This window comes from Protopterus annectens, chromosome 16.part0 (genome assembly GCF_019279795.1).
Source record: "Protopterus annectens isolate FY-2018-M chromosome 16.part0, PAN1.0, whole genome shotgun sequence".
Taxonomy (NCBI): Eukaryota; Metazoa; Chordata; order Ceratodontiformes; family Protopteridae; genus Protopterus; species Protopterus annectens.
In genome coordinates, this window is record NC_056750.1 from 337,960,191 (window position 1) to 337,981,497 (window position 21,307).

General features: G+C 40.3%; 1 protein-coding gene across 1 annotated transcript in view; it reads right to left on the reverse strand.

Moving 5' to 3' along the window:
• The window catches only part of NUP188 (nucleoporin 188), a 3,305,077-nt gene that overhangs the window by 104,384 nt on the left and 3,179,386 nt on the right, over nucleotides 1–21,307 (reverse strand). Inside the window, exon 44 of the mRNA XM_044058121.1 lies at nucleotides 18,141–18,270. Within this exon, the coding sequence (XP_043914056.1) occupies nucleotides 18,141–18,270 (130 nt within the window). The remainder of the gene's footprint in view (nucleotides 1–18,140; nucleotides 18,271–21,307) is intronic.

Consider the following 21,307-nt stretch of genomic DNA (forward strand, 5'->3'; position numbering starts at 1 on the left):
ATTGTACATGCCGGTGTGAACGACCTGAGACGTACCTCCCTGGACTACATGAAAAGAGACATAGAGGAGCTCTCTGATTATGTAGCCCAGGCCGGTATGACCCTGACCCTGAGCAGCATCTTACCCTCACCAAGAATGATGCCACAGTACAAAGACAAAATGATCAGTTTTAACAATTGGCTTAATTACTGGTGTCATTCTAAGGGGATCCAATGTCTGTCTGCTTGGGATGACATGCTTGACAAGCCACGCTGCTTCAAGGGATGGCTTGCACCTGTCACCCCTGGGCTTCCGGATATTGGCCAAGGCTCTTGCCACCCCATAGTGCCTTTTTAGGCAAGGCTCAAATGACAAACCTACCTCCCTAGAAAACACAAGTGGAAAAAACTAAGGGTAATGCTGCTCAATGCCAGAAGTCTAAACCTCAAGATGCACGCCCTCGAAGCCCTCCTCAGTATGGAGAACATCGATGTCTGTGCAGTGACTGAAACCTGGTTCAAGGCTCCTGAGAGCACCCCAGCACTATCGGGTTTTACCTCATATCATGCTTTCCGGCCCCAAAACTTGGACCGAACCACAAAAGGAGGGGGAGTATCCATTTTCATCAAAGATACCCACACCTCCAGGTTAGTGGCAACGCATGAAGCATCAGAGACTATCCAGGTGCAACTAACCATAGGCAAAACTGCCTTACAGTTTGTAGCATGCTACAGACCACCCTTCTCAAACTCAGGAACCCCACACAGCCTTCCTGAAGACACTGGAGAGTATGAATGTCTCTCCAAATACCATCATTTTGGGAGACTTCAACTACCCAAACAAAGACTGGGAACATTACTCAAGCCCCAACACCCTAGCCCAAAGGTTCCTAGAATTCATAAACTCAAATGCAATGGAACAACTAGTCACCATTCCCACAAGAGGAGACAATATACTAGACCTGATCATCACAAACATGGGGACAAAATGCTCCACACCGGAAGTATATCCCTCTTTGGTAAGATCAGACCATAAATTAATCTCACTGGAAATCCACATCCCGCCCCACCCCTGCACAAAAGACCACAGTGAAGAACTTCTCAAAAGCAAACTTCACACTTCTTAAGACTGAAGTGGTATCCTTCAAGGCCCTGGGCCAGTGGAAACCACAACCCACACTGCTGAATCCTTTGCAAATGCCTTCTATGGGCACCTTCAAGAATGCATGGATCATGCAATCCCAAATAAAACCAAGACCCATTCCCCCAAAGGCAGGCGCCCGGTCTGGTGGACCCCAGCCATAAACAAACTTTACAACAGGAGGAGGAAGCTACTACATGACAGAGCAAAATCCCTAAAAGGGAAGGCGTCTCTGATCAGTACTAGCAAAAAACTACAATCGCTCATAAAATCATCCAAGGCCAACTTTGAGAGAAAAGACACAAAAGACAATCACAAGGCCTTCTTTAGCTATGTTAGAAACCTGGGTGGAAACTGCCAGATATGCTCATAGTTAGTCCAAAATGACACAAAATACACTGAACCCACTGACATTGCCAAAATTCTGGCAGACAGGTTCAGTGCAAATTTCTCTTCCCCCTCCCCCCCAAAAGGAGAAATAACTATCCCAGCAGAGTGTAGCCTCCCTGACATCTCAGATGCCCAGGTGAGAGCCGCCCTCTCTAAAGCTAAAAACACAGCATCTATGAGACCAGATGGTGTCCCGAGCTGTGTGCTACATGAACTCCAAACTAAACCCACACATAAGGCTGCTGTTTAATCTTAGCCTTACTACAGGATATGTACCCAAAGAGTGGCGTACGGCAACAGTGGTCCCACTTCACAAAGGCGGTGCCTCTACGGACCCTGGAAATTACCGCCCCATAAGCTTGACGAGCCTGGTCTGCAAAGCTATGGAGAGGATCATTATGGAACTCATAAACAAAGACATTGGGGACCTACAGACATTGGATCCTACTCAATTTGGCTTTGTCAAGGGCAGATCCTGCCTTTTGAACTTGGTCAACTTTTTTTGAAACAGTCACTAAGGCCATTGATGAGGGTAAGGCAGTTCGCACAGCCTACCTTGACCTTGCAAAAGCCTTTGACACAATACCCCACTCGGGCATCATAGACAAACTCACCAGCTTAAATGTAAACCCATATGTCACAAGATGGGTTGCAAACTGGCTCAAGGACAGAACCCATAGGGTCAGAGTTGCTTGAGCTATGTCAGACTCTAAGCCAGTCACAAGCGGTGTCCCACAGGGCTCAGTCCTGGGACCCCTCTTGTTCGGCATTTATTTTTCCGAAGTACAGGCAAACATAGGAGGACTGTGGCTGACAAAGTTCGCAGATGACTGCAAACTGGGCGCCATAATTGATACTCCAGCGGACACAAACATCCTTCAGAGAGGCCTCATAGAAACGGATAATTGGTGCCAGAGCCATGGCCTTAAGCTGAACGCCAAAAAATGTATAGTCATACCCTTTGGGAAAAACAAGGTACCGACAAATTACCACATAGGCGGTAATCCATTAAGTACGGAAGAGGTAATCAGGGACCTAGGGACCCAGGTTGACAGTAACCTCTCATTTGACACTCACATTGCCAAAGTGGTTAAGAAGACCTTCTATATTGCCCACCTTATCATGAAGGGTTTCACATCTAGATCAAGAGAGGTCATTGTACCCCTGTACTCTTCTCTTATCAGGCCAATGATTGAGTACAATGCCCCATTTGGGATGTATCTCACCCGACACCTACAGCAGTTGGAAAGACCCCAAAAGTTCCTCACCAAGAGGATAAAGGGTCAAACATATGTCATATGCTGCCAGACTGAAAAAACTCCAGCTCTATTCAGTCGCATACCGCCTACTCAGAGGTGATCTGTGCCTGACGTACAAGGCCATGTCCAATCCTGAATTAATGGACATGCTCCACCTCAGAAAATCCAAATCCATCAGAGCCACGAAAACAAGTGACTTAAACCTCAACACAGAAATAAATAGGACGTGCTGGAGGGACAGATTCATAACCCAGAGGCTCCCTACACTCTGGAACAGAATCCCAGTCCATGTTAGGCAGAGCCCCTCACTGACTCTATTCAAGAGAAATCTCAACGAGTGGATGGGAGATCGTAGGTTTACCCCCGGGGTCATCTCTGTGTCACTACTAGACAGAGGCATAGTAAACTAAACCCTAAAAGGGCGTAGTATTCTCATCCTAAGGGGTGGTGTAAGCCACATACACTCTGGCTAGGCTTATAAATGCCTTAGGGCAGATAGCCTAGTACGAACCTATGAACCTAAGAATTAGAAGTTATGAACTTACCATAACTAGGTATTTGTGATGTCTATTTTCACCCCCTTCCTAGTCAAGACATGCATCCTCGGCTTCTTCCAGGTCTTTCCGAAGATTCACAGAGGCATATATGGACAGAATGATGCAGATCCATCTTTGTCGCTTTCCAAGACTTTAGTCTCAAGCGCCATCCTCTACCCACAATGCACCATACCTTCAACTCCCCAGATCGAGTTTGCTGCCCTATAACTGAAAGAGGTTACCACAACTACAGAAAAAGAAAGTATTATCTGAGGTCCAAACCTGGAAACCATGGGTTCTGAATTCTTCCAAGCCCTCACAAAGGCACCAGGCCAGGGGATGGATGGGATGAGCAGGAATGAAAATGGACTATACAGATACCTAGATATGGTAAGTGCATAACTTCTAAATCTGATGTGGTCCTTTTCATTCCTCCTCATTGATGGGTCAGAGTCCTCAGCTACCGAAACTCTGAGTGGCCCTTAAGGAAGGATGTGCTTGAGCATGGTCGAGCCAATGATGCCCTGCTCCTTGAAAGAATATCTAACTTGTAATAAGAAACAAAGGTACGAGTCTTAGACCAAGTGGCTGCAGCACAAACACTATCAACAGAGGCACTGGAAGAGAAGACAGATGAAGTAGCCATATTCCTAGTGGAATGAGTCTTGGGAGATTGGGGCAAGTCCATACCTTTCTCAGAATAAATGAATGAAATGCAGTCTGTTATCCATTTAGCTAAAGTGACTTTGTTGACAAATACTTTGTTGAAGCACCTTTTGATTTAATTACAGCATTCAGTCTCCTTGGGTAGGGGTCTATCAGCATGGCACATCTTGACTTACCAATATTTGCCCACTATTCCTTGCAAAAGCACTCCAAATCTGTCAGATTGTTAGGGCATCTCTTTTTCACAGCCCTCTTCAGATCACCCCACAGATTTTCTATTGGATTTAGATCTGGGCTCTGGCTGGGCCAATCCAAAACTTTAATTTTCTTCTGGTGAAGCCATTCTTTTAATTTGGATGTATGCTTGGGGTCATTGTCATGTTGAACGGTGAAATTCCTCTTCATCTTCTGCTTTCTAGCAGACTCCTGAAGATTTTGGGCCAAAAGTGACTGGTATTTGGAACTGTTCATAATTCCCTCCACCTTGACTAAAGACCCCTCCCCCCATTTCCAGCTGAAAAAAAGCAACCCCAAAGCAAGATACTGCCATCACCATGCTTCACCGTGGGGATGGCGTTCTTTTGGTGATACGAACTGTTGTTTTTGCGCCAAACATACCTTTTGGAATTGTGGCCAAAAAGTTCAACCTTGGTCTTATCAGACCATAACACATTTTCCCACAAGCTTTTGAGAGACTTGATGTATTGTTTTGCAAATTTTAGCCAGGCCTGGATGTGTTTCTGTGTTAGAAAAGGCTTCCGCCTTGCAACCCTACCCTATAGTCGAGGAATACGGGAGATTGTTGTCACATGTAGTACACAACCAGTACTTGCCAGAAATTCCTGCAGCTCCTTCAGTGTTGCGGTAGGTCTCTTGGCAGCCTCCCTGACCAGTTTTTGTCTCGTCTTTTCATCAATTTTGGAGGGACATCCAGCTCTTTGCAACATCACCGTTGTCCTATATTTTCTCCACTTTTTGACGACTGTCTTCACTGTGTTCCATGGTATATCCAATGCTGTAGAAATTTTTTTTGTAGTCTTCTCCTGACTGTTACCTTTCAACAATGAGATCCCTTTGATGCTTTGCAAGCTCTCTGTGAACCATGGCTTTTGCTATAGCAGCCAACTGAGTAAATGTCAGGAAAATCCTACTAGGACATCTGATCTTTATTTGGGGTTAATCAGAGTCTCTTTAATTGATAGCAGGTGTGTACCCAATAAGACAATGCTGTAATTAAATCAAAAGGTACTTCAAAGTATTAGTTTAAGGGTGTGCGCACACAACAAAGTATTAGTTTAAGAGTGTGCACACTTGTGCAACAAGCGTATTGTACGTTTTTTATTTTTTATATGTTTTCCCCTAACAGATTTGTTTGTTTTTCAACTGACTTGTACAGGTTATAGTTCACATTAAAGGTGAGAAAAGAAATGCTTTATTGTGGTCTCATTTTTTATATCACAAAAACCTGGCATTTTAACAGGGGTGTGTAAACTTTTTATATCCACTGCATATCAAAGTAAACTGGAAAGCATTCAAGGAGGACTTCAAAAATGAAGGGACAGGAGAAGGGGCAGGAGTGCCCATTTCCAAGAGGTTGTAATACCTTTTTTGGACTTCTGTAATCTGTCTAGACTCTCACTCAAAGTATTTCATCATGTTTATAATGGTCACACCAAAAGAAGCTTCTTCAGTATGAGAATCAGAGGAAACAAAAAGTGTCTTCACCATTAGAAGGAATTTGGTTAGGGGAGCGGATTTGAGAGGAGTAGGCCAGAGAATGGTCCGGAGTCAGTGGCCTATCTTCAGAGGAAGATGAATTCACAGTAATGTTTTGAGGTGCAGGAGGAGCAGGGTGGGCAGAAAATGAAGGTGGTTTCAGGAGCATTATCCCCTTGAGCAGGCCTGAGAAACGTTGATCCAATCCTTCTCCCTAGATGGGGAGGAGAACAGACACATTTAGTTTTTTATTGTTTCTTCTTTGGAGTGATGCCTGCTTGAACCAAGTGAGGTATTTTAGACCCCTGACATACCTTGATTAGTTTATCGGGATCTCTTCCCTGACTAGAATCTGTGAGATGCCTTCCTGACCCTCTGAAATGATGATCAGCTGTTTTACCTTCTCCACAGGAGTAGTTTCCTCACTTGTAAGGCCCTCCGACAGGGTCGTGGTAGAGGGCATCAGAGGTGGAGTCAGATGTATTACAGGCTCTGGAACCTGACTGGGAATCAGAGTAGGTAGGCTGAGTATCCATCCTAGCCCTTTTAAGTGGTTTCTCATGGGATATAGGTATCTCTGGAGAAGCGGGATATGTCATTCTTGGAGTGGTCCAAATGCTTCAGATGTTGGGTCTCTAAAAAATGCTGATTGAAGCCAGATGGGGTCACAAAGTCTTTGGCACAAAGGACTGGCAAATGGAGTAAGTCTTGTAGTCGTGTTCTGTGCCTAGGCAGGAGAGACACTAGATATGAAGATCCTTGTACAAGATTTGCCTACTGCATTCACACTTACCTCTCACAGATGACATCTAATACAGATATTGCAAAATAAACTGCACTAGAAGTAGTGGATATAGTAAAAGTGATAAAACAACCGCAAATGGGATATTTAGAAAATGGAAGGAATAAATTACATAGAAAAAAATGGGAACTGTGGGAACATACATGCAGAATAGTGTTTTGGAGGAGGAATGAGGTTTAAAAGAAGGCAGGATTTGAATGAGCTATGTAAAGTTTGACTGACAATGACTGGATAGATTATGAGTGATGTATAATGTTTGCAACGAAAACATGTCAAAATGGTTTGCTTTCATTTATATAAATGTATGAATGTCACAAGTAAAAATTTAACATTGATGTTTCTTGTTTAAAATAAATATATATTTATATATATATATAATTTAGATATGTAAAGGAAGGTTCCCCAATAGGGCACTTACCTATTTTTTAAGAAGCTACAGTACCAACGACAAAATGACCAGTCCTAAAAATAAGGACCCTACGTTTGGTCTGCCGGCAATTAAGTCTGGGGATCTAGGTTTATATCTCTGGCTATATACACCTACACTTGCGAGCTGAGGTCAGAAGCTGGTCATACGACTTAGGGAAGGTTAAGCTTTGGTATACAGACGTCACTGGTGATGATCATCATCCTATTCCTCAAAACTGCTTTTATGCATTGAACTGATAGCTTTAGAGGAATGCTTTGCATGACGTCAAATGTCACTACACAGAGAATTGCAAGGCAGCAGAGCATCATGCTATGAAAAATAGAAAAAAGGGAAAAATGGTTGTAAATCAAGAAATGATTATGCAAAACCATAGAAGGGGGCATTACAACAATAAAATGACATGAAGGCAATAATAATGATAAATCACTAACATATTCCTTCTTTGTATGCTTTCAGAAATTCTCAGAGGGATATATGTGTTGTGTTTATTTTATCTTCTTTTTTAACTACTGATTTTCAGTTTTGTGCCAGTAACGGTCTATAGATTTAATATAGTAGAGAATGTCATGCCTCTTCTATTAGTATACATTCTCTCATCATATTAAGAAAACAAGTCTTAAATGCAGCTTTTTACCTGTGCTGCAGAAATGGTGGGTACCAGTCTTTCTTCTGGTATTGTGATAGGCCCCTTTTTTTTTTGGGGGGGGGGGGTAAAGTTGGCACTGAATCTGTCAGACAGTATGTTGGCTATATCTCTTGGATCAGTAGGAGGTGCCATTGTGCAATAACGCAGAACAAATCTGGGTATTGTCTTTGAGGTTTTGATATAGCTATAGAAGGCTTTGTGGTTGTTTTTGGTGTAAGCCGCAATTCTGCCTTCATAGCTGGCTTTAGAGGATTTGATAAGGGATCTCAACATTGTTGAGACTGATAAGGGTGGTTTTCCAGTCTTGTGACTTTCATTCTTTTCTGCAACAATTTCTTCCTTCTGTTGTAGAGTTTACTGATGGGTGGGGACCACCAGATTGGCTTCCTTCTTTTGGAGGAAAGCGTCTTAGTTCTATTTGGTACGGCAAGGTCCATGCATTTGTGTACGTGCTCGTACAGTGCATTGGTGTATGATTCGGCAGTCATGCAGCTATTTTCCATTGGCATAGGTGCCGAGAAGTTGGCCACCTCTGTTTTTAGGAGCCCAAAGTTGGCTTTAGATAAGTTTTTGTTAGCGGGGGCTGTAGATGAGATGGAGATTTTCATGGTGATCAGTTTGTGGTTGGATTTAACCAGGGAGGAATTGACTATAGGTGTGGACCAATGGTCTCCCATGTTTTTGATAACCAGGTCCAGGATGTTGCTTCCTCTAGTGGGGGTCAGAATGAGCTGGCCTAGGGCATTGGAACTGATAAATTCCAAAAAGCGTTGGGCCTGTACATCGGTACTTGAATAGTTTTCCCAGTTGATGAAGGGTAGTTGACGTCACCCAGTATGAGAGTATTGGGTTGGACCTTGATAGATTCCATGGTAATTAGGAATTTGGACTGACAGTCTAGGGACATGTTTGGGGTTCTGCAGCAGGCTATGACTTATATCACCATCTTACCCAGTGTTAGTTGTACCTGAAGTATCTCGGATGCATTATGCTGGGCTACCAGTCTAGAGGTGTGTGTATCCTTTAAGAATATGGAGACACCACCGCCTTTGGAGTTTCTGGACATTCTGGGGCCAAAAGGTATGGAATGAGTTGTAGTCTGGGGGTGCTTTCTGCCTCTTTAAAACAGGTCTCCGTTACAGCACAGATGTCAACATTCTCTATTTTGAGGAGAGCTTCGAGTGAGTGTATCTTGAGATTTAGACTTCTAGCACTGAGCAGCATGCTCCTCAGATTGCATTTGTTTGTAGCTGTTATGGTGGAATTCTGGTCATTGGAACACTGCCTAAAAAAGGCACTATAGGGGTGGCAAGAGCCTTAGCCGGTACCCGGAATCCCAGGGGTGACAGATGCAGGCCATCTCTGGCAGAACATCAAGGTCCGTCGATCATGTCATCCCAGGCAGACAGATACTGGATCCCCTTAGAATGACACTAGAATCTAAGCCAATTGTTGAAGCCAATCGTTTTCTGCTCGTGCTGTAGTATCATTCTGGGTGCCTGTAGAATACTGTTTAGGGCTAGGGTTATACTTGCCTGGGTCACATAATCCGAGATTTCCATCACTTCCCTTTTCATGTAGTCCAGGGAGGTACATCTCAGGTCACTCACACCGACATGGACAATGTCGAGTCACATTTGTACTTGTGGAGTGAGCTGAGTGTGTGTGTTATGTGGCAAATCCTGACACATGATAGCCAACTGACTGTCACCTTCTCCTTGTTCAACCTAGTGAATGGGACATCAGTGTGCCTCACAAGTGAGTCTCCTATAACTAGTACATTGGGAAAAGTGTTTTGCCCTAAGGGCTTAGGTTGAGAGGCACACTGTGGTGGTGATCTGTGTGTTCTGGGGTTGGTGTTCTGTTGTGGTGGTCGAGTGCATTTCTGTCTCAGGGGTCTGTTGTTTGGGTACATTTTTATTGAGAGCCACCGCAAAGGAAGATGTGAAGAAAGAAGAGGTTCAAATGGCCACAATCATGTATTTCAAGTGACCACTGTCATATGTATACATGGCATGCCTCCTCACTCTTTAAACCCCTTACCTCCAAAGGCATCCACTTGTATAACAGCCTGATGTGTGACTGTCAGGAAAATGTGAAAAATTATTACTTTGTTGTTACTAGACAGTACACTGCCTCTACACAAGCTACAGTAAGCTTCTTTGTACATCTCTGAGGTCTGCTAGAAAAGTAAAAAAATATATTCACACTGTCCCCATCCCAAACACAAGCTACAGTGACCAATTGTGTACACCTCTAAGGTTCGACTGTGATGAAAATTAAAGTAGTAATAACTACACAATTTCCAGCCCGTGTATAACCTACAGCAACCTTTTGTGTACACACACACACATCTGAGCAGAGCTGGTTTTAGAATGGGTGAGGTTGAGAGCAGAAGCCACCAAGTCCAAGTCAAACATTTATACAGTTGGGAGAGTGGGGTCCACCAGACTCCAAGAAGATCTAAGCATCTGAATGTTCTGTGATCTACTTTATGCCTAACTTTTAAAATTCAATTACTTGTTAACGGTATTTTTACTGACACCCAGAAGGGTAGTGTGTGTGTCCTGGCATTACTGTGTGTGTGCAAAGATAAAAATCAGTGATTTTCTTTTAACAAACATAAGCCATGACAGTACTAGTTTTAGACTTATTCAGCAAACAATGCATTGTGCAACAGTGGTACTGCAGCACCGTATCTGTGACTGTTATTTAGCAGTTATCAAACAGCATGGTTAAGTCACTTTTATTTACCTCATTGAGGAGTAATGCATACCTGCCACTGTCCCTAATAGTATCATAGGAGGTTACTAGGCTAATGGCCCTGGGGCCCTTACAAGTCTAGCCAAGAGTGTATCACCAAAAAAAGAAACCTCAGTCAGCACTCATCGCCCCTGTCAATGAGGGGAAACCCTGGGGCACATTTGAGGTTTCCCATTCACTCATCAAGGTTGCACTTGAAGAGGGTGACTGTCCCCGATTTTGCCTCATAATTTTCCTTTGTGCCTTGTAAAAAAATTTGGTTTGCTAGTAAATCATTCAGGATTACAGTCTGTCAGTAAATCCAGAAATCTGTGTTCTATACTTCTTGCAGCCCAAGAAAAATGGACGTTGGTGCAAAATATATTATTCTATTAACTTTGTAAGTGAAGTTGAGTAATCCTTAAAAAATGTTCCCGATTTTGAACCTTTACTATGCTTCTATTTTTGGCTTTGCCCAGAATTCTTGAGCAAAGAAGTTAAGGATTATAGTATAAAGCGTTCTGCTAGTATATATAAAAACTCACTGAAAGAAATCCATCCCTGAAGATCGAAAGAATAAGTTCTTCTTAAAATCCAAGGTATGCACTAAGATCAGCCACTCTAGGCTGCTGCTCTCTCTCTCTCTAGTGCTTACCTCGCTCATGTTCATTATCAGCTTTATCCTAACAGGGTCATATCATAGCCCTGTTCAGTTAAAGAGTGTAATCAGGAAATTAATACATTTATTCCTTCTAATTTTCCCCAAACAGCAGCAGCAGCTTTTGTGAGGCCCCCATACAGTTAAGAATGATTAAGTGCCCCCCATGCAGCCATGGGCATTGGGATACCTAAAGCTGGCTATGTTTTTAGTTTTAGTGGAGAAAATATCCACCAGAAAGATTAAAATAAGCCAGAGGCACTATGTCTATGGCAAAATATTTAATGGAATTGTGAAGCCTGTTACTTGACAAAACACTGTTACTATAACCAGAAAAACTTTTGAATTTTAAAGGAAATATAAATAAGAGTTATTACCCACCTGGTTTATGAAGTACATACGATTGCTGTTGGTTTGACAGACATGTTACAAAGTATCAAGGTAAGATAACTTGCTGTTATAGTTGGGGGCCCCCAGCAATCACAGGGTTCACTGGTGCCTAAAGCAGTCTATGCCCACAAATTCCATTTATTTTTATGTAATTTGCTCCTTTGCTTTTTCAAAGATCCCACCTCCAGTTCCTTTATCTCCTTTACAATATTCAGTACTTCAGTTACAGTTGGTTTAAATTTTAATTTCCATTTTATAGTGATTATTTTTTTGACAATCAATAGCATTAAAATTAGTAAGGCCTCACTATGTTTAGGCAATTCAAATCGTATGTCCCAACTCCAAAGAATCATTTCCTTAGTTACAACCATCTGCTCTTCCAAAATATCTGACAATGTATTCTGTAGTGAGCTTTTAAAATCTGCCAACACATCACATATGCCCTGTTACCTCTCTCTTTCCCATCACAGCTCTACAGCATTCACGGTCTACCACAGGAAACATTCTCTGAAGAAATCTTGGGATACAAAAACATACACAGACACTATGAAGCAAAAATCCTAAAAATCTGGACTTTGTTGCATACCTAGGCAGTATACAGATGTCCACTCATTTATCCCATGCCAACTGCCTTTCCAGTATCTCTTATAAATCTTTCCAAACCTCCTCTGACTGATTCTTATAGTTATCATGCAACATTCTATAAGTCCTACTAATTATCTTTTTAACAGCAGCTTCTGTTCTAGATGCAAGTAAAAACTCTACCAGAGCTGGTCCTTCACTTAAAGCTTCCCTGTCTCTTCCCAGTGGTCTGATATTAAGGAAGGCAGTCTCTAACATGCAGTCCAAACTTCTGCTTGACCTCAACTCACACTATTACATTTCCCCCTCTAGTTATTTGCTCCCAAATACCTTGGTTTCCTTTGCTAATTTTCTCCAGTAAGTTACAGCCTCCCTTGCCTATTTTCTACACATCTATTTGCAGTCATCCCTACTGGCAAAAATCTCCTTTCTCTATTCTCACATTGGCTTAATTCTTAAAACACTTCGTTATTTTACGAATATGATATTTTGTATGACTATTATTCTCCTTAAGGGCCTACATCCAAAATCCTACTTTCCTCTTCTCTCAAACTGCCCTCCTCCCATTTCATCATCATCAGCATCACTTTACACATTGATTTACTTTCTGCTTGTGTTATGTATGTGAACCTTATCTTCACAGCTCTCAAGTATTCCTTCAAATCATGTAAATCATGTAATCCTAAACCACTTTGTTCTATGGAAAGAATCAACTTATCAAGCTTAACTTTTGCCCTCCTTCCCTCCTAAATAAATTCCTCAACTTTTTATTAATCATTATTCATAACTTCTCTTCTGGTTGATAAAAACACGCCTGGCCACTGTATACAAAGTGCAGTCATGCAACCAAAAATACGGAAGTTGTATATGCAAAGTATGTAACAGCCAGAAAGTTTTCAAAGCTTCAGGGCACCTTCCACATGCCCAAAATGTCTAGCAGCTTGAGCTGAGCTGACAAAGTCAGGTTTTGGGAGTGAAACCCTTCACAGCTTTCCTGCCAGAAGAGACAGGGAGGCTGAGCCTTGGAAAGCAATGCTAGGAACAGCAAAAAAAGAAATATCCACACCCAGGCATAAAAAACACACATCAAAAACAAGGAAGGAGGCAGGGAATGTCTACTGCAGCAGTGATCATTCAAACGTCTATTGTTATGGTAAGTTTTATTTACACGACTGAACTACGTTCAACATATTGATCACCACCTACAGTAGCCTTAGCCATATAGGTTATTACCTTAGCTAAGTACATTTAGGAAGTGGAAGGAGAACAGTACAGGAACCCTTGGAGATTGGTCCTAGCAAAGCTTGATCTGGACTTAAAGAAGGATCCAGCATATAGTGCTTTGTAAAGGTACGTATAGCGAGAGGACCAAGTAGCAACTTCTAGAATCCAACCCTTTCCCAAAAAGCCATAGATGAAACCAAGACCCTGGTAGAGTAAAGCCTTGACCCTACCTGGAATATATATTTTTTTAAAATGTTAGTATAACAAAAGTTAATAGCCTTAGAAAAGCATTTGGGAATAGTGTGTTTTGACACAGCTTGCCCCTTCTTACATTTGCAAGAAATGAAGTGATTCAAAGATCTGAAATATTTAGTTCCGTCAAGATAGTACCCGTGTCATCTGTAGACATCCAAGGAATGGAATATGCTTTCTCCCTCATTTTTAGGTTCAAGAAAGAAAATGGGAAGATAGATAGTTTGACCTAAAGTAAACTTGGACATGCATCTTAACTGTACAGATTTTCACCTCATATTTTGATCCATTTTTCATAAAATTGCATTTTCTAGCAAATTAGTGAAAAATTATTAAAGACTTAAATTAGAAAATAATGACAGACATTTGAGTTTCAGATGCCATACCCTTCAGAAAATTCAGGCTAATGCAAAACCCATTATTCTATCAACTTTCTGTTTAAGAGCAATATTTAAAAATTCTTCCTATGTTTGGGACTTGTCCCACTTTAATTTATGACTTTGTCCAGATTTCTTGCTCTAAGAGGTTGGGAGTATAAAGAAGGATTAGTTCTCAAAGAAACACTGTCCCTATGTATATTAGATAGGGCTGACTCACCCTAAGAGCTTGCAACTCAGATTCCCTTCTTGCAGAGGTCAGTGCAATCAGTAAAACAGTTTTTCATGTTAAGAATCTCACGTTAGAAAGATTAGCCGTTTCAAATGGAGCAAGTGTTAGCTTCTCTAAGATCCCAAGGAGGGGCCACCAGTTTTCTTGGAAGCCTCTTATGCAAAAGCCCCTTCAATAACATTTTGACATAAGACTGCATTGAAAGAGGAGGTACCATGGGCAGAAATGCTGAAATGGCTGATAAATGAACCTTAATAGAGGAATAGGGCAGGCCATTGGTAGTAACTCACCCAAATATTGTAGAACCAGCGAACAGCAAGCCCTGAATGGGTGCTGGTTATGTTGCTGAATACAACTAGAAAACATTTTTCTATTTGTTAATACATAATTTTCTAGTAGCAGGCTGTCTTGCCTCCAATAGTACCTGCTGTATATCCTCAGAAAATAGGTGCTTAAAAGGAATTAAGACACCATCATCCCAGCAATCAATTGAAGTTGACTGATGTTAGGGTATATCAAACATCCCTGTGATTTTGTGAGTAAATCCAGTCTACAAGGAAGCTTGTGGTAATGGCCCCTGCCCATTTCTAAAAGAAGGGAGAACCACAGTTGCCTGAGCCAGAAGGGAGTCATCGCAATGATTTTGGGGGAATTCCTTCTGAAACTTCAGAAGTATCCTGGCTATTAGTGGAAACAGTGGAAAAGCATATAGAACATACAAGACATTCCTGTCCAACGAAAAGAAAAGATGATTGTCTTCCAGGCCTTCTTGCACGGAGTCTTCAAACAGAATCTTGCCAGTTGACTGTCCAAAGAGGCAGAAAAGTCTACTTAAGGATCTCTCCAAAAATGGATCAAATCTTGGAAGACCCTCAATCTAGTTTGTTTTTGTCAGGGTCTGCCCTGGTCCTACTCAGTTTGTCTGCCACACAGTTTTGCTTTGATGGAATGCAGGGTGCCTATAGAGGGAGATTGTGCCGTAAAGCTATATCACAGGCTAACATGGCTAGTCTGTAAAGAGGGAATGACCTGGTTTCCCCTTTCCTTGTTGATGTACTACATTGTCTGTGGTATTGTCTGTAACGACATGAAGAGATCTCAGGTGCCAAAAATGGTTCAGAGAGTTGAGTGCCTTGACCAGCAGGCATCTCCTAGTTATTTATATGCTTGTGTCATTTGTGTCCCACACCCCCTGAACTTTTATCCCTCTTGAAACTGCTCTCCAAGCAAAGTCCAAAGCATCTATGGTGACTGACTGCTTTGGAATGAGAAGGGAGATGGGGAAACCTGGATTTAAGGATTTCTGTTGTCTCCACCAAAAAAAATCTCTTCTGACAAACTTCAGCACTGAGATTTGAAACAATAAAGGGTGTTGATGCTGTGGACAAAGACTTCAGATACCACTGTATCTTTCTCATGTGGAGACTTGACAGGTGGCACCATGAGAATCCTAGAAGCCATAAGACCCCAAATCCTGAGGTATTCCCTGGCAATGAGTGGAAGAAAAGATCTTTGAACTGAGATGTCCAGTCAACATCCTAGGAACACAATCCTGTGATTAGGACTCAAGAAAGATTTTTGAATGTTCTCTTGGAATCCTAATTTCTACAAGAGATCTCTCCCCCGAGACAGAGATTCCTGACACTTTGAAAAAGACTCTGCAAAGATAAGCAAGACTCTAACTATGCAAAAATGTGGACACCCTATAGCCTGCAATGAGCTATAACTGGAGCTAGACACCTTGTGAACACTCTTGCTACAGTGGATAGTCCAAAGCGTAAGGCAGAAAACTGATATTGTGATCCAATATACAGAAAATCTAAGAAGTGTCTGAAGTCTGATGAAATAGAGATGCAGTGATAAGCATCTTTTAAGTCTAGTGCTACCAGGACACTTGAAAGAGGAAGAAAAGGTAACAGGTTGTGAAGTAACATAATTTTGAATTTGGGCACTATCACAAACAGGTTTAGGAAAGAAAGATCCACAACTGGTCTTCAAGCATTTTCTTTCTTTGGTACCAACAGAAATTTCTTGAATACAAACCCTTCCCCACCTGGGAAAGAGGAACGTGATAAACAACTGGTAGGAAAAGTCTGATCTGCAGGATGAAGAACCACCACCTGGAAAGGAGGAATTTCCTCCCACTGCCATTTATAACCTTGATGAATAATCTTCAGAACCCTTTTGTCTGAAACTATCAGTTGCCAAAGAGAAAATGGAGATTCAGGGGAAGTCACAATATCTCGGTCATTCAGACTTGTTCGACTGTTCTTGGTTTGGAAGGTTCAAGGCTTCTTTCTGGAACTCCTTTGCCATTTGTTCTTAAATGCCTGTTTACCTGTATTTTGTTGAGACTGTTTATTCTGCTTTTTGTCTGAACTGGATGAGAATTTAGAAAATCCCTAAAATTTGGACAAGGAGAGATGAAAAAGCTTAGAGATTTCCTGGATCAGCTTGCCCCTTTTATCACACATTTTGATCACCTCAGCAACAGATGGGTAAAACCACAATCTCTATCCAAGGGAGAATTTAAAATCCTGTTATCATCATCATCAGGGGTGATCTAAGAAGGCAACCCTGCAAGCCTCCTCAAAACAGTACCAGTAGCCATATTCCTGGAAGAAATATCAACATTCATACATACACACTCTAAACAATGAGTAGTGACCTGTGCAATAGAAGAAAATATATTATTAAACACAGATGACAAGAAGAAACTGCAGATAAAACATTCATCATACTTTCACAATTAGTCAGAACAAACAAATGAGCCTGACAATTCAAAATATTGAAAATCAAAGTTGTACAAGTGTACACCTTTTCCCCATACCTATTAATTTTCCTGTCCCTATCAGATAAAGTAGGATTGCAACTGACTAGGTGTTTAGCAGTAGTGGGATCAATTAAAGCTATATCTCTAATTATATATTATAGGGTCAGGTTTGGGAATAGTATAATAAATTAAAAGAACGAGGAACATTATACATTCTACATGCTTTTTTAAGAACAGCTGGCCAACAATCAGAAAAACTGCAGGCAGTAATACATATACTCTCTAAAACAGAGGAGGAATAAGTGTGTGATCTGGAAAAATCCTTCTGTAATAATGTAAAGTATTTTCTGAGGGACTAAAACCTCAGGGTTCTCCCACTGAAAACATTAGCATGTTTTAGCAATCCTCTCAGAGAAAGAGATGCCCCCCCCCCCCCCAACATGGCTAAATCACAGTCTGCAGTGGCTGTAGGTGGTACACCAGAGAGATCCCAGGTAAAAGATGAGTGGTCTGAGGTACAACAATGGCCACCACAGAGACACTCACCTGCGGCTAAGGCAAATTCCTAGCCTGTTGCAGTGGCAAACTCAATTTGCTTATTTTTTTATTTGTGTGGCTGGAAGGAGGATTGACCATGGGACCGGTAGCCTGTACCATGGTAAAGCCAAAAATGGTGGCTCTTTCCCTGGAAAGACTAGCAGCAAATGCCAGTAAACACTACCAGTCCACAAAAGTAATTTTTTTTTTTTTAATAGAAAAACACAATAAAAAGCACTTTAAAACATTGCGGCATCCCCACAGAAGTAAAATAACAATTTTGCCACAGAAAAAAAATGTTTTCAGTTACTTTACACCAATTTTAAAATGACAAAAAAAAAAATCAGCACACCATTTAAATAAAACAGTCTCAAGAAAGTCCATTAAACAAAAACACTCCTAGCTTTAAAATAACTTTCCTGAAGAGGAAAGTAATAAAATATCGACAAAATAAAGAAAATGGATTTTTTTTCCTCAAAAGGGAACTTACTGGCCAGCAAAGCAAAGTACAAGCAGACTGTTGACCCTCAAAAGCCTCATAATAGCATAATCTTCCTTGGCAGCAAAGCTCTGAAGGGCTTCACTCCCAAACTTGTCTTTTAGTAAGCTCAGGTTGAGTTGCTTGTTAGTTTGGGTGCGTGGAATGTGCCCTGAAGCTTTGGAAGCTGGTCAGCTGTTACATCCTCGGCAGAATATAACCACATAGCTAAGGCTACCGCAGTGATCAATATGACAAACATCTGAAGAAAACATAGGATCCAACAAATTACTTGACAGATATATGAAGAAAATAAATTAAGTAAACATACCAGTTCAGAGCTGAGCTCCTGCTTCATCCTCTGCTTATCTCGTGGGTGAACTGAAGGATCTCTCAGATAACGAACAGCTTGGGAAATCAGCACATAGAAACAGTTCTCCATTATGAACTTGATCAATGACCTGTGGGAAGAGTACATGACCATTTTCAGGTATGACAACGTGATTTTCGATACGAGGAACACATGTACATTCCTTAGTAACACGCTACATGATCACATCAAGGAGAATGATTTACAGCTAAAATACAACAATATTGTTTACACAAATCTTAGTCACCTCTCCCTTTCGACAGCATTTGTTTTAGAGACAAGATTGAATATTAATACATTTTACATAAACATGCCTTTTAGTAAATTAACTTGATATTTTCTCTTATTTATTTTGACATACCTGCGTATATCTGTAATCCCCCCTCTCTACCCAAGCCCTTTTGTAGTACTGCAACAATCTTCTGGTGAGGTCATTGCCAATATAACATCAACTGGTAAGCACTCTTGCAGTTTGAGTCTATGTTCTTTGTTAAAAAAGAAACTGTTTAAAGCAGTCTGTTTATGAATTACTTATATGGTTAGGTAAGATCAGTGGAGACAAAAATGTTCCTTTTCAGGAAAAGCCTGAAATTTACAAGAAGCTAGTTATTGCAAAATAAACATCAAACATAATAAAGCTGCAAAACGACTATACTATTGAAATGTAAAGAAAGACAGTAGCAAATCAAACTAATTTAAAAGAATAAATGTAAACGAGTTAAAAACAATATATGTACATGCGTTGTTTGCCTCTATCTATATATGCTTTTTTATATATGCTCATGTACATATATTGTTTTTAACTAATCCCAGTCAGAGATATTTCTCTCTGCAATGCAATTAACCATATTATGCTTTATTCAAGTATTTATTGATTATGCATAAATTCATAACCTTAATATTTATACCAACCAAGCAGAACATTATGCACAATGGAATTATATATACATTGTTATATATGGCTTGTTGCATTTATATACATTTTATTATTTTTATATATGCACTTTGTATGGTTTAGCTTAGTTTTAGATAGTGACCTTCATGTTTTTAGGTTCACATGACATATGCACACATGCTTTGTATATTTTGTTTCCCTTTTAAATCTGTAATTGTTTTTTAACCTGATTAATTGACATGCCTATATATTGAAGGATCCTTTTTATGCATTCATTAAAGTGACCTGAAGAAGCTATGTCTAGCGAAAGCGCTTGTCCGTTGCAATAAATTGTCTTGTGAATTACAGAATTTTACGCTTTATTTGGATTTATTCATCTTGGAGTTATCCAGAGCGACACATCAGTGGACTGCCTAGCTTCACTTCTTCTATAACCAACTCGTTTACATTTATTTTTCAAATTTATTGGAAGGAGTGTTTGCCTGCTAGGGGGACTGCCTTTTATCTTTAATTTAAAAGAATGACCTGCATAGTCAGGTAATACACTGCAGGCACAAGTTATACTTTGCAAGAATAAAATTATGAAATTTGTAAAATATGTCTGACACTATACATATTTAGTCCTTTTGTTATGAAAAGAAATGCAACAACAGCTTCAACAGAAAAAAAATGACTGCTTACAAAAAAGGAAGCCTAACTGTAAGTGGCCAACAAAGTAACAGCCAAGGGCTGCTCTACATGCTGCTAGTACATAGGTCTAAATACATCAGTACATCATCACAACATACAAATACAAACTGTAAGCCCACATGTCAAAGGTTAGTGCTACAAACACTGTGAATCCAAATGCTGGAAGGAGGACTAAAACAAGCAGTCTCAGTGGCTCAAATGGTAGCCCATTAACCTTTGATGTTAGAAGATAAGACGACTAGGAGCTCTGTTCCAGCACCAGTTGCTTCAATTCATTTTCCAATGCTAAGATTCAAGTAAAGCTAACACAAGTGTCACACACCTGATACCCTTCAAATGAGTGTTAAGAGAATTCGAAAACACTTCCAAAACATAGCAGAAATTAAGTGCTTGGATTTACAGTAAATGTAGTCTGAGGAATAACAAGTACAGTAATAGTCGTTCAGTTGTCACTAGCTAGAACTGAAATGAGCTATGTAAGGAGACAAACTTCTTTGATAAATATGACTGAATACCTAAATTCACAAATTAATCTTCTGTTGTGTCACTTCACAGCAAATCCAATACAGATATGTACTGATCTACATATTTTAACGAATATAGGAAACAATGGACAAAAATTAATTTTTGTCTAAGTAGAAAACAACTGATGTTTATATTCTTGTCATATGTACTATTTTTCTAAGACAACACAAGTTGTACTCCTTCCTTTAACTCAGAATCATCTGCCTCTGCATAGTCAGGTAATACACTAAGCAATCACGACGCCACTTGCTCTTTAGGAGATTAAACCCATTTAACACCTTTACCGTAAGTACGTCTTGTAGCGAATATCTGTTACTTGCTGCTGGCGTGTTAAATTTGTAAGAGTTTTTTGTTTACATATCTTTATATATTTTTCTACAGATGATTAAACTATTTATTCCTCTCAGTGTTAATTTGCAACATGAACTCAAATACATCGACAGCAGGAAAAAGATCACAATGACACTTATACACATATATTATGCAGTTTACATCACAAATCTGTTCTTTTACTCTTGTACATTAGAACATTTTCAAATCCTATCAACCCTATTCTAGTCATCTATTTGAGCATTATTTTGTTTATATGGTTCCCAAAGGCACCATTTATTTTTAAGAAAATTACTTCAGCGTTTAATGATCCGATTTCTATGTCTTATTTCCTTTACAGTGCTTCATTTACAGCTGGTTTAATCTTAGATTTCTACTTTTGTGTAATTGCTTTTTTTTTGCCTGCTAGCAACATTAACTTAATAAAGCCTTATTGTAGCTTACCAATTCTTACTATAGTATGTAGACACCAGCTCAATATCAGTGGAAGGAAAGGCTCAGTAAATGTAATACGTTCTCAAACAAATGTTAGGACATTCTGTAGGGAGTCTTTAAACTCTGTTAATGCCACATATTCCCAGAAAATGCGTTCCCAGTTTCCTCTCTCATTTCCTTCATATTAACATCTGCTCACTGCTTGAGGGAAAAATCCCCTAAAGATTACGGAGTCTAAAAGTACCTTTATAAA